This window comes from Solenopsis invicta, chromosome 9 (assembly GCF_016802725.1).
Source record: "Solenopsis invicta isolate M01_SB chromosome 9, UNIL_Sinv_3.0, whole genome shotgun sequence".
Taxonomy (NCBI): domain Eukaryota; kingdom Metazoa; phylum Arthropoda; class Insecta; order Hymenoptera; family Formicidae; genus Solenopsis; species Solenopsis invicta.
Genome location: NC_052672.1, coordinates 12,132,543 through 12,146,943, shown reverse-complemented (window position 1 = coordinate 12,146,943; position 14,401 = coordinate 12,132,543). Strand labels below are relative to the sequence as shown.

The 14,401-nt window shown below is 43.3% G+C and overlaps 1 protein-coding gene across 1 annotated transcript in view; it reads right to left on the bottom strand.

The window, feature by feature from the left end:
• LOC105198047 (putative polypeptide N-acetylgalactosaminyltransferase 9) overlaps positions 1–14,401 on the bottom strand; it is a 197,252-nt gene that overhangs the window by 63,078 nt on the left and 119,773 nt on the right. Inside the window, 2 exon segments of the mRNA XM_026134663.2 lie at positions 478–685; positions 3,472–4,512. Coding sequence (XP_025990448.2) covers positions 478–685; positions 3,472–3,730 — 467 coding nt within the window. The 5' untranslated portion in view covers positions 3,731–4,512.

Here is a 14,401-nt window from a genome sequence, read left to right as displayed (position 1 = left end):
GTGAAGATAAATGGCAGAGGACATTTACGGTCACGATTCTCCGACGCATTACCGCGGCCTATCTGTTTCGATCGGCGAAACGCCGCTGGCTGTTACTCCGTCGGTGCCTCGGGACCAACACGTATCGTACCCTTTTTACATCGGATATAACATCCCTCCAGAGATATTCCGTTACGTTTAAACGCCCGTTTCTCTTTTCTTTTTTTTATATTCACTTTGCGTATGTTTCTCATTTTCTCGGATAGCAAATATTACACTGATAAACGAGCTACCGATCGCGCCTCTGAACGTAATAAATCGCATATGTGTCCTTTCCAGGACAGTTCGCGATAAAACCTTTATTATTGCGGAGACACATCATTAGCGAGGTAGTCTCTTTTCAAGTAGAAATAAAGTAAAAGGATTGATAATATGAAACAGGAGCAAATATATCGCTAATTTTGCTCGAGCCAAAAAAATTATATAAATATGACTCACCATTGATCGCGTGGATCAGGCAAGGATCTATGCACGGAGATTAGATCACTGGCGTACTGATTAAACGCATTATTGAGCCAGCCATCGTCCACCAGCTTCTTCGTCTGTGCGGACATGTTGGTCGGCAATATTACAGGCCTGCCCATCTCACCGGGTGCACCAGCATCCGGCTCCCGTGGTAAAGCCAGCACTCCACCACCTATGGGATCTAAAAGCCATCGAAGATCACAAATGAGTGACATCATACAAGGATGTTGGCACGTAAGTTAATTACAGTAGGGTATTATGTCCGTTAATTGTGATTTACCTTTAAATTCATCTCCCCATCAAATTTGGTAGATTTAATTAGTAGATTTAAGATTAATATGTGCTATTAATTATATGTATCATTATCCAATTTTTATTAAAATATTATTGTATAAAAATCATTCCCATATTTCAATCTTCGGAAATTGCATGAACTATATTTAAATATGTTATATCTTAATTAAATCTTAATTAAAAACATTTTATGGAATTTTCGAAGGCTGAAATCCGATAATTTTTACATTTAATAAAAATTAAATTATATATAATATCGTAACAGGTATAACATTATATATTAATCTTAAATTTACCTATAATTTGATAGTGAGAATGAATTTAAAGATAATTCCCAATTTTTTATATATGTATATGTACATATCTGCAATTGTTTAAATAATGCTCAAAAATGTTTTTACTATAATAAACGATATTCTTGTTTAAAAAAATTATGCTTGCTTCTCAGTATTGTCACATTTTTCACTTATTCCATTATGTGTAGCATAATTTAAGATAAAAATTATAATAAAATTCTTATTTAATATATAGAATTTTCAAGGCAAATATAATGAAAAGAAGGGAGAAAAATTATTCCAAAGATTAACGACATATACTCATAAGCACAGTCTTCTATCGCAAAGAGAACTCTTCTAATTGAAGTTAGAGTACCGCTAATAAGTTGAAAAAGACATTATCGCGTTGCTTACGTGCCGACGAGATAGAAAGGCAAATGAAGCAATACGGATGACTCATGCCAAACTCGTAGCCCCGCTCACATTTTGTCGCGTTCCGGTTTAGTTTCAACTAATTCTCGTTTCGCCAGACTAGCGAAAGAGAGAGAGAGAGAGAGAGAGAGCTGACGCTTAACGTCAACGCGCGAGGCGAAACGAGTCGACGGCGATGACGACGCACTGCGCCGGAGGAAAAAGAGCATCGGGAATTGAATTTTCAGCGCATCCACATTCCCCGACCCGGTCTCGAGGTGCACCCTCTAAGAGCTTTCTCGCATAAACTCCGGTTTTATTTGCCGGCGCCATATTGCCGCGGCATAGCTGCTAAAGCCAAACGAGGCAAGTACGCTCCGAACGATATGGTCGGGTTGCTGGCGCGCTCGCCTGTCCTGAAAATAATTTTATCCCGACCGACAAAGTTCGGCCCACCGGTGTGTACGATGCGGCAATAAAGAGGACGACAAATTGCTTTAGCGCCCGCGACCCGGCCCGCCACGAAGTTCGGCGGTGAAACTCGCATCGTGCATCACGGCCGCGTCGCCGTTACGCTACGGGCTTTTCTTGAGGAGAATCGCCGCCGCCGCCGCAGCCGGGGAGATCTCCCCTTTCCTCTATTCGCGCGAAGACTCATCTCGTTCGTTCTCTCGGTGCCGGAGTGCACGCGTTCATGCCCGCGGAGGCATTTAAATTCATTAGCACGTCATTCCGGGCGTGCGAAGTTCCTCGCGAATGCGAGTTCGTGCGAAGCATCAACCGACGAGACGACTAAGCTCATCATTCAAAATTCACATTACAGACTCCACTCTGGTACATGTATCGCGCCGTTCGCTGGAGTGTGTAACGCCGACAATATCAAGATGATCCGTGCGTTATGAAGCCCCATTCGTACTTCGCGTCTCGCAACAAGGGGTTGAACGCAGCGAGTGAACTCCTACCAAAGATTCCTTATTACGCCCGTGGCGACGCCCGAGAGAACTTTCGTCTTTGAGGATCCTTCGCGTGTACAATCATACCTCGCTCCACACTCTTCCTCTCAGTGAGAGAGAAGAGTCGCGACGGCGGTTTGCCTTTATATTCCTTTTCCTCCTATGCGATCGACACGCAAGAAGCATAAACGACTCGAGTATCAAAGATTTTTTAAATTTATCTCGGAATAAATTATTTCCGTCCTCTTTTTTTCTGTTGGACCGTCCACATGGAAATTAAATAATTTAGAAGATAAGTCTGAAGAATTAAGAATTCATACAGCGGAATCGCATCGATGAAAACAAAATAAGGAAAAAAATTTCTGCCAAAATTGATACTCATTTTTATAGATATTTTTCAATCAAATTTTGTGTTCACAAACTTTTCAAAGAAATCTCAATAGAGCGCGCTTAATCATTATTATCACAAGTATTAAGTAAACGTGTAACAGCTGATGGGTAATAAATTTTCTTCATCCACCTTACTTGAAAAACGTCCTCGAAATGTCGGACACGTTGAGCCACAGGTGGCTCGCGAAGTAATCAAACATTCTCGGGTATGATTCATGCACAGACCATGCATTCCAAAAGGGACATCTATCAGCTTATTAAGACCTAACTCGCACCTAGCCCGCGCGCGTGTGTGGGGTGGCCGCCTATTAAGCCGTTTCCTAACGGACGTGATTCATGTAGCAACTCGCAGTATACCCACGTCGCATCGGCAAAAGATGAAGAATGCGATTTTAATCATACCTTCAATCTTCGCGTCGAAGATTAAAAGATTTATATTCTAAACCAAATACGCGCGTCCTTCAAGCGAATAATAAAAAATAATTCTTACGTAGAAAGGGAGAGATACATTGCAAAGTGATCATTTTAATTTACAACATTCTTAATAATCCGACAAAGTTAAGAAAAATTAATTTTCCAATGGATTGAATAAATATAAGAGAAAGAGAAACAGAGAAATGAAAATAAGAGATCGCTACATTTACCTTGTTCCGGGCCGGCTTGATTGATCTTCACCCTGTTGCTGATCACATTGCCGGTTGTCTCTTTTCTAAACGGCGCCGCAGGCGGCACAAAGCCATTCGCCGCTTGCTGCGGCATCGCGACGCCCGACGGTGCCAATCCCTGGATGGAGGCCGCCGCCGCCCGATCCTCCGTGTAGAGCAGGAAACAGACGGTCACCCACACGGCGGTCGCAAGCACCGCCACCTTCAACCACAGCGACCTTCTCCTGGGGAAACCCATCCTACCGCCGCTCTTCGATCCTTCCTTTATGCGCCTGCTGCGATCGACACCTTCCCGCGCTGCGATTATCGTACTTCTCGTGCGGCCTCGAAATGTCGTGTTACCTCAGCAACATCCTCTCGCCCCTCTTCAACCTCCCTCGCCGGTCGACTCTCGCCGTGTGACGTCGAAAGGTCCGGGCGCCCAGGCTAGTTCCTCCTTTCTACACGATCGAGGACGCTAATTAAACGCCCGGGTAGAGAGAGAGGAGATTCACGGGAGACGCGTTCCTTTCACGAGCAATCGCGCCAGGAATTTCAGCGAGCAAGAGCCTCGGCTCCGGAGAATACTTTATCCTAATCGAAATGACTGACGATCACTGGCGTGCAACATCGATAACTTTCCGTGACAGTATATATGCGTTTTATCGTCCGTTTCGGCGAGAGTGTTCTTCAAAGTTGATCTCCCTCGACGCTGTCGTGATAGATCACACGGGATGAAATAAAACAGATCTCTAAATTGTGCGAAACTAATTTTGCAGTAGTTCGAGATATGTACCGTCGGGCAGACGTCTACCACGAGTTTTAATATGACGTAAGATGATACGTTTAGCAATCGATATGTCGCATTTGGTTCTTGCTGCCGTTGCGTCAACGTAGAACGGCGAAATGGTCTTGCATCAGTATGAATTAGCGTCATAAATTGGATATGATTTTTATGTTTTAATTAATAATCCGCATATGTGCATTACGATATGTAAGTTGTCGGTCAGGCAGTTTCCCAACGTCACCGCATTCTCGTATCTGCAATCATAAAAAGGCGAGAATATTAATGGATGGAACCTATAACGCTAAAGTCCAATAAAATATTGAAAGGTTTCAATTCGAACAAGTCTGATCTACTTACGAACTATGTCTTAAAAAGTAGTCGCGTGCTCGCTCAAGATTAAAACTTTTACTCCAGCCCGTTTAATCATTAGTAAACTCCGAATATTTTATTACATTAAAATTATACGAGTTGCGCTACGAGTATATTGCATCCTTTATAAATATTTAAGATGACATAATGCAACATCTTCATCGTGCAATTAATCACAAAGTAACAAAATGTTGTGGCGCTACGATTCTCTTTGTTCTAATAAAATACTGAATTACGGTCTTTACAGAAATAACAGTTTAATTTTCGAGTCTTATATTAAGAGAGTCGGTACAACGTGAAATATAAGTTCTTGGTTATTAACTAAAATTCAAGATTTTAAAATGTCAAAACTGACACGAAAACGAATATCCTCAATATATTTAGCCTCGTCGAATAGCTTCCTCTTCTTTATTTATTCAGCGACTCGTCTGGCAGACTCGGGGCAATTTCGGAGCAATTTGTTAAATCCGTTTCCTGAAATTACGAATGAAACACAAAGATTTTATCCATATCGTGTCCTGTCACGGTTTATTAATATAATATGATATCAGTTGATACATTATTCTCTATATTATTCTAACATAAATTGGAGTATCTCTGCATATTGTGATTTATAATTACAAAATAAATGACATCAAAGACACTACTAAATCAATGATACTACAAATATAGCTCGCCTCTCTGAAATACAATTTCGACGATATATAATATTTATCTTAAAATGGTATTGTTTAATACTATATCTATATACAGAAATATATGATCGACCTGGGAAATTTCTCAATTAAGGGAATAATTGTAAACTTGCGCGTTCATTAGATCTACCATCCCAGTCTAAAATACGTTCTTGTGAATAATCCAACGCTAAGTAATCGGAAAATACGCGCGTCCCGGGGCTTTATTAACTTTGTATTAAATTAGGAAATTAGGAAATTAGGAACTTTCGGCCACGACACGGCGATGTACTGGTTAATGATGTTAAGATGAACGGGTTTATATATACACACGCGCGGAAGTAACGACGATAACATTGATGATCTTGATCATTAACCGCTCGAGATATACTCGTTACCAAACGGATCATTTTCTCATCGTAGAAAGTAATATCGAGCGAGGTAACGGCTAGGCGCGAGAAAGATAACACGTCGTAAGTCACGTAAATTGAATCGATGTCGCGATGCAGTCCAGCATTATCCGTCATTTACACACGTTGAGCCCGCTGTGCGAAATGATTATATTCCCGGCATGATGCGCGATCGGGCGCAGATAAGTGGACGACTGTTGCATTATGCGCAACGCATCGCCCCAGGTGGAAAAGTTGGCTGTCGCCAGTGCACGCAATCTCGCAGATTGTGCAAAGTTGTCTGCTCGTATCGGAGAATCGAGAGCTGCATTCGAAAGGACCGAAGCCTGGCGGGATAACGATGAAAAGGCCCCGCCACGCGCGCATCTCGAGAGAGAGAGAGTGTGAGATTCGGGAACGGGACGTGAAAAGCTCCGGGCGACGCGACGGAGAAGCTCGCTCGCGCGTGTCACGCGCTCTTTTCGGCGCATCGGAGACGTTTTGCTATTCATAGACGGAGAAAGGCGCATGCACGTTTTAACGTCGCGTTTCGGCCGTAATCGTATCGCGCGAGTCTCGAGGATGCGCTGCGGCGAATGCATCGAATGGCGGTGCATCGATGGACGTTATGACTGGGAGAAGTGCAGTTAAGCTAGCAGCTTTTCATCGCCGGGATTGAGCGCCGCTATACTCACGGAAAATTGCATCTGCATTGCATCCAGTCTTATGAATAACGTTGCTCGCGGAAGAGAGAAAAATTTACAACGCCAGTCTGGTTAATCGCGCTGTTGATGCAGTTGTTAACAAACATGAAAATTGAGATGAACATTTTGATAATGTCCATCAAATGTCCTGCTGATCGTGCTGTTAATTATTAATTGTAAACGGGCTTGGTTAAATTCGAAATTCTGATGGATCTTCTTATTTTCTTATCGACAGAATAAAACTACTCGTTTTAGATGAACTTTACGAGTATGTGCCGAAGACAGAAAGCAATTTAACTTTTCGTGAACGAAGATTAGAGAATTGAGATATCCGCGAGAAACAATCTCTCGCGATACCACCGAGATACAATACGTTCTCAGCGATATAAAGTAAGAGGACTTCGCAGATCATACCATCTTCCTCAGACGGCACGAGAGGCTTTCCATTTTCAGCTAGTGGAGGGAACATTGTCTCGAGTAGACACACGCGCGAAAGCAGTGTGTGCTCTGGAGAAACGTTAGCGGAAGAGTAGTCTCTGGCTCTGCCAGAACCGTACGTGGCAAAGTGGCGTGGTCGCTTTTTAGTGGTCGTTACTATCGGAGACACTTTTCCGTAAAAGAGTTTACTACTTCTCGTCTCTAAAATGCCCAGGCCGATGTATCGGTCTGAAAAACCTTCCTTTCCTTTACGATCTGGCAGTAAATATATACTCTAAGCAGCATAAGTGTGGCATCTCCTGTGCCTCGCACGGCGTCTCAGCAGTAGAAAAAAAATAAAGTAAAACGAGATAAGTGGACAGAGAATTTATTTCGCCGCGAAATAAACTGCACCGAGATCTTGAAAGTAAGTCTGCCGCTAACGTCGGGCATAAATAAAGAATCAACATAACTTAAATGGTAAGAAAGAATGATTGCGATGCAGGAAAAAAAACGTATAGGGCTGCGCGGAAGGCGGATTTAATTTACTGTAGAATTGAAAATAAAACGCTTCAATAGCAGCGAAATTAAATGAGCTCTCGAAATGAAACTTTATATAAAGGAGCAGAAACAACTGACACGCGTTGTATCGCGTGTTGCGGTTCGAGATTGAGATATTTCTCGGACTAAAAAAAAAAGTACACTTCTCGTTTCCCTCTTCACGTATCTATATTGCGTTATTCGTATCAAATATCGCTTTGTGTAAATAGCAAAACTGACTGAAGACGTAGTTCCGCGATGTTATCCGAAACGAAAGTGTGCTCCCAGTCCCCCAATTTAATAAAAATGTTTTTACGTGTAAGGAACTTGGGTAACAGAGAAACTGAATTAAATACCTCTACCTCTCGATTATGAAAGCTGGCAATGCTAAATATATGCGTGTAATCTGATGGAGCGGATTATAAAAACAGAATATTTGTCATTTGTAAGAGTTTGCTTTCGTAAATTTTGTCGCAAGCGCCGCTGTCGCCCTTTCGTGCTAACTGAAGTTAGACTGAACTGCTACTAGGGATAACATCAAGCTCGCGTGTCACTGTTTATTTGGGTTAGGTTCTATTTTCGCTACCAGAGTCTACTACCAACACGAAACGAGAGCACAATGGCTGGTCCCTTTGTCCGTCGTTAAATGAATCGCTTAGGATAGGAAGAGGTGAGAAGCGTCTGGGAAACGCGCTCTCGGTATGCGAGTGAGGTGTCAATCAATGTTCGATAACATCGACAGCGTGCATATGTCGACGCGTGTTTCTGAAGTAGGGAGTGTGGATTTATAGTTAGGCACAATGATAATTCTGTTTTTCATTCAAAGTCATAAGCATTTTATCGTTCTCTGTCTGGACATCAACTTCTTTCCTCGCAGAGCTAAAAGGACGAAATAATATTATACCCTTCACACAGATGGCTTTCTCTTCATTTATTCACTTCTTCACTTCGCTCCCGTAACAATGCCGTGTTTACGTAATGATTCCATATTTGCATGTTGCCGAACACATCGGCTGCTAGTCTGTAAAAGTCGCGTCCGTATCGCAGCTTGCCACTGAATAATTTTCGCCGTTGGTAGAATCCATCGCGAAACGCATTCGTTGGATTAATCAAATATCGACCGCTAATGGATAGACGATAGAATTTTAGATCATCGGTAAAAGCATTTTGATGCATTTCGCAGTACAATTTTGTTCGAAGCAAATTAAAATCGACAAGCTTTCTTTGCGGCAAAAGTACGCGAAACCATGTTTCTGACCACGTTGACGACAAACGTAGCCGTGTACATTTAAATATTATTTCTCTTCGTGAGCTCGAGGAAAACGGAAGAGGAAACCGGCAGAAGTGCGGACACGCGGGATAAAAGCGAGGAAAGGATATCCCGCAGGATGGGACAACAGAGACGACATTGCCAGTCCATATGCGTCAGACTGGGAAAATAAGCCGATCGGAATCCCCAGCGGCGATACCGTGCGAGTGTGGGATATACAACAGCGAGCACGATGGAAAGAAATCGCGGAAAGAGGCGATTCCTTCAAGAAAATTTTAAATCTGCATGAGCCCTCAAACCGATAACACTCGTATCCGAGGTAAGAGAGATCGGAGGAAACAATTGGAGAATAGAAGCGCCTTGCTCTTGATGCGCAATTTATTGCCATCAGAATCAGGTCCATTTACATTGATCTGAGAACGAGTAAACTGCTTTCAGACGAACGTTTCCACAATCGCGTGGAAGAAAAAAACAAGATAAATTATTTTGAAAGAAGAAAAGCGATATTATCTTCACAATTTATAAGGACACTGTTGACAAACGATAATGCTAATAGTAACATTATAAAATATTCGAAGAGTCTTTCACGAAAACGAATTCTGGCGTAGTTAAATAATTAAGTTGAAAAGCGGAAATCCTAATTTGTGCTTTTTAATTATACTAAATTATTCATAATTGAATTAGAAAACACTGGGTGCACAGCGTATCTCGTGAGCGGGAACATTTGTTTAATACCATTACATGTCCAAAACCCATTTTAAAAGAATGATAAAATTCATAATTTCACGGTATAATTTTTTTAAGTAACCGCACGGTTAAATACTGAAAACCACCGCCGCTTTACAAACGCCGGATTAACGTTCATGGTTAAAATTCCGTTAAAGCGAAAATTTGAAATTCCGTGCCACGCCGCTTAGCGATGGAAATTTGCATGAACGTTACCGCCGTTATACGTCCTTAAGATGCATCACTTCATATATTATGCAAAACTCAATGCGGGATCTGCCCGCACGCCGCAGCACGGCGGGCGAAAGGAACATATTCGACGGCGAAGAAATTTTCCGAGCTCGACGGCGCACGAAATTGCGTCGCCGGAAACGACCACGTGTCGCGATCTGATAATCGGGAAAATAATTGCGCCATGTCACGGATTACCGAGGCGCGTCGTGCGCAGCGAGCTCTCAAACGTTCAAACAAAAAGTTCTACTTTGCTTCCGTTTGTTATTCTAATTTTAAAATTTTAAGGTAAAATACTGTCCAAACTTTGTTCTAACTTCAGTGAATGTCATATCACCGCAAGAGCAATATTATCCTTTCCATTAACTCTTCGTCAGTGACTGAAAAAAATTGATGTAACGAATATCGGTTTGTCAAATTGGATTTTTCTCTTTTTTTTTTTTTTAGATACGTACGTTTTATTTTAATCGTGGAAATTCTAAAAAGAAGAAACTGACACGCCACAAATGTGATAATACGGATCGCGTAGTGTGTAAGAGAACATGCAGCGCGCGATTCGATATTGTCGCAGGCAGGATTGCGACCGGGTCCGATATCGGAGCGGTTTCACGGTAGTCTGCTAGGGAAACGTGGACATTAAACCTCCTCCCGCTTCCCCGCTCTCCCGGCCCGAGAATGGAGAGCGTTAGCTCATACAGCATGGAGCAATAAAGAGTTAACACGGTAACCGCTAATGGAGTAATGGACGTTCCGAGCATGCAGACATCGGCTGGACTTCCGCCAAATGAGCACGTTCTTCTAGGGAATATCGTTCGACATTACTATTTCAATTCCTTTCTTTATCTTTTGCAGCGAGCGCGTTCGCACGGCCGCTCATTTCTTCTTCGACTCGTCGCGATTGATAGCGGAAGTCTTGACATTCTTACAAAGAGTGCCGTCATTGAGCTAAATTTCCCAATGAAAAAGACAAGTTTCAAAACTATCGCAAAGTAGAATCTACCGCGTTTCAGTGTTTCAGTGACGGATACTGATTTACGAAAGGCGGTATGATTTAAAGATTATGATTAAAGTAAAGAGTAAACACGTGTGCGTGACTATGATTGATTCGCTTTTGAAGTTACGAACTGGCGTTAAACTACTGTTAAATCCCAGCTACGATGTTACAAGGGATTATGAGTCCAATTTATGATCCGCTGTGCTACTTGTAAACTGTTTTTTAATTATTTTTGTTGCTTCTCTGGGACTAGATTGAAAAGGAGGTGAAAAACAGTTTAAATTAAGGTTAAAATTGATTGACGTTGATGAAACTGACCATTAATAATTTAATATCAAAACAATTCGCCAGGAAATATTAGCGTAGTCTAGCCAAAAAGTTTGGACGCCGGGCAGCCCAACCGTGCCTCGCTAATTGTTATTTCATTTAAACGTACGGTTACGAGGCCGCAATAATCTTCCATCACGTTGCTGCCTAGAGCAACGTCTGATCTCGTGACAAATGACCGCTTACCACGAGCCCCGATTTCAGAAGGATATCATACACACAGACAATCGCATAAGGTAAATCAGGGTTTGGGCGCGATGCGTGAGGAGTCACGCGCGCCTCTTTCGTCGGGTCAGAGGTCAGGAGGCCATCGTCGGCCGCAAGAAATCATTACGTGACTGGGGACTCTTACGAACCTGTCGACGCGCTACCGTAATTCCGCGCTAATGGCGGCCGGGTAAAAAGTGCTAACGATTTTTCAGTCAACCGGGACGCCTCGTGGTCGCCTCGCAATCCCCGATTATGGGGAATCGTGGCCTGGATTTCCGCGATCGATCGCTCAAAAGTTTGGGGAGCGACGCTATTCGAGCGTGGCGCAGCCTATTCAATTTTCAGTTACAAACGATCGTTTTTAAAAGGCCATTCATCGATCGTCCCACTTTGCGTTGGATTTTCGTACATTATTGATATTCTGAACAACGCCATTTTATTAATGTCTTGACAAGAGGACGAGAAAATTATTAATTTTCAGCTGAGTATTTAACAATATAAAGAAAAAAAATGTATTCCTTAAGTGTTTACCATAAAAGTGATTTTTCTAAAACATTGTTCCTGATATCTGCGAATAATTGATATCTTTGGGAGAAAATTAGCATTGACTGGCGGGATCTTGGCGATGGATTTCGCGGCTCGATGGAGACTCGGTTCGGGTCTGTAGAGCGCGACGTTACGGCGCGGTTAATCAAATTTTCACCTGGGAAACGACTCGCGCTTGATTTCACAGGGCCTCGGGAGCGTCGGAGCTCCTCGAGGCCAATACTAATTAATTTTCATCGAATTAACGCCGGTGCTCGGCGAGTCGCGCGCTCGAAATGCCAAAGGAAACCGCTACCGGCGGGTCGTGCCGGGCTTTGCGGAACCGCACGCGATTCAGACACCGTGAGATTGCGAGACACGCTCTGTATTTATCGGCTGGCGCGGCAATTAATAGCGCGCGCGCGCGCGCGTGGTATGGGGTTGCGTCGCCCCAAACCGGGAGTCGGGAATCGACATCGCCGTCGCGCGACTCTACGTGGAATGTTTATGAATGAGAGGAATCGATTCGCGACGTTCGCGAGGCATGCATCGTAAATCAAGAGGCTCGCGAGTTCGACGCGCGAGATAGCGCGCTTCCGCGTACACGCGTTTCACGCTCGACGAAACGGAATCAGCTTGCGATAGAAGGGAAGGGGGAGGGGAAGAGGGGTGTAATGCTGCATTATTATCTGTCGGGCAAGTGTGCGAGCGAATATGCGTCTCGAATGAGGAGAAACGACGAAAAGTCGGTCGTACGTCCTTCGAGAATTGTCATTGAATATATACACGAGGGGTGACGAGCGAACGCGGCGCGGTCGCGAAATACGCGCGGAGGAACGGAGGCTCAATATCGCGGCGGAAAATTGTCACTTTTCCGAAAAGCGAATTTCTGAGGATTTCGCTGTCGTTTCCCGGCGTGAGGATATCGGGCGTTTCGATTGACACCTCGCGCGACATGCCTGCCGAATCCGAGATGGAAAATAGGAAAGTGCAGCGGTTCCGCAACATTATTCGCGAAACGAAGCGCCGCGCCGTCTCCCTTATCTCCTCTTTCCGAGAAAATTTTCACGTCAGTCACGGGTATCGTTTCCCGAATGCGTGAAACGTATAAGAAACGTGACAGACAATTCGTTCGCACAAGATGGCACGATCTCTCGGAGCAGCAGCGGCGGCGGCCCGTTTTGATTGCTTTGCTGGACCGGGGTGGCAAACGTGATTGGGACGCGAAATCAGAGAGGCGAACTTTACGACGACCGCGTCCGCTTTCTGTTACGACCGTTGAGCGCTCTTCGTTAGATTTACACGTATGTATTGTACGTAACTATAGTGCCGGTGTGCGCTCGATCGGTGAACGTCGAAATATGACGTTTACACAGCTGCCGTGCGAGACAAAGCGCCTTTTAATTAACGCGCATAGATCAGCCTCAAACAGAGACAGGTGCGCGATGCATCGAATCTGCACTGGTACCGACGTTATTTTCATATCGCGCGTGTCACGTACGAAAATAGTGGCCTCCCGCGACAGCCGATTCAACCGTTTCCCGCGCAACAGTCGCAGAAATTGTATAAAGCCGCTTACTTGGATTTAAATTCATTAATAACGTTAATTAAAATTTGCCCCCTTTAATCCTTCCTGAAACATTTCACGTTGCTCCACTGAATGTCAGATCGTATTATGCTGCCATGCATGGACGTACCCAGAATTTCTTTTCGGGAGAGATTCTTATCAATTTTGTTATCACGTAAGCAAAAGTTTTTTGCGTCAATAAATTGCTTCTTTGAATACTTTTTAAACTTAAAATGTATCCTCGTCCCTGATTTTTAACGGGAAAATATTGAGTTTTATAAATCAAAACTTTTTGATGAAAAAAGTACAAGCCAGAAAATTGAATTATTAAAAAATAAAATGTGAAATTTTTTAAATACTGCTATTGTAATGTTTTATTATCACATACCAAATATTCATGATCACTTTTCTAAGAAAAAAAAAAAAAAATTAAAAAAGAACAAAGAAAGTCTTCTGTATGAAAAAGCATTGCTAAATATTATTAAAAATATTATTGAAATATAGTTGAATAAAGAGAAAAGAAGGAATAAGGCAGAAATCAATCAATAAAATTTACAAAATGAAAAATTTATGTTACGATTTTTTTTCCCGATGCAAAACGATGCAACATGTCTGCAGAATTCACGGTAATCTCTGTGAAGCAGACATAAAACGACGCTATTCAGACAATCCTTTATGACCTTGTTGCCAATGATTTCTAGAATTTCGGAGGGAGAGACGTTGAATCTTTCGAATCTCTTCTCTGTCTTTTGATAAACACCACACCACCGAGGCATTTGAATCCAGGCGCTATTTCGCTGACTAGCCTCGACGATCGTTTAATGTCCCTGCGAGTGGAAATGTAATTCTCGGAGAAACGGCGACACCGTTACAAGCCGCGATTGTAGCCGCGCGTTTCACGAAAACGCCGGCGGAGTGTAATCCACCGACTTTCCCACTGGAAAGGAAACGCTTGGCCGTAGCCCGGTCACGTTTCGTCCAAAATACACGTCAACCCGTAGCGCAAGCACGAGTCCGAATTTGCACCGTTCGAGTTCCCAACTACGCTCGTCTCGGCCAAATGTTTCGCGTTCCTGTAACCGAGTGACCCGCACTCGTGACGGCGGGCTGGCGGTGGAGAGTGCGGTACGCGAACGCGCGCGCAAAATTCCGCCGGGTAAACCGAAGTAAACTGAAGCGTCGCTGAGAGAGGACCGCGAA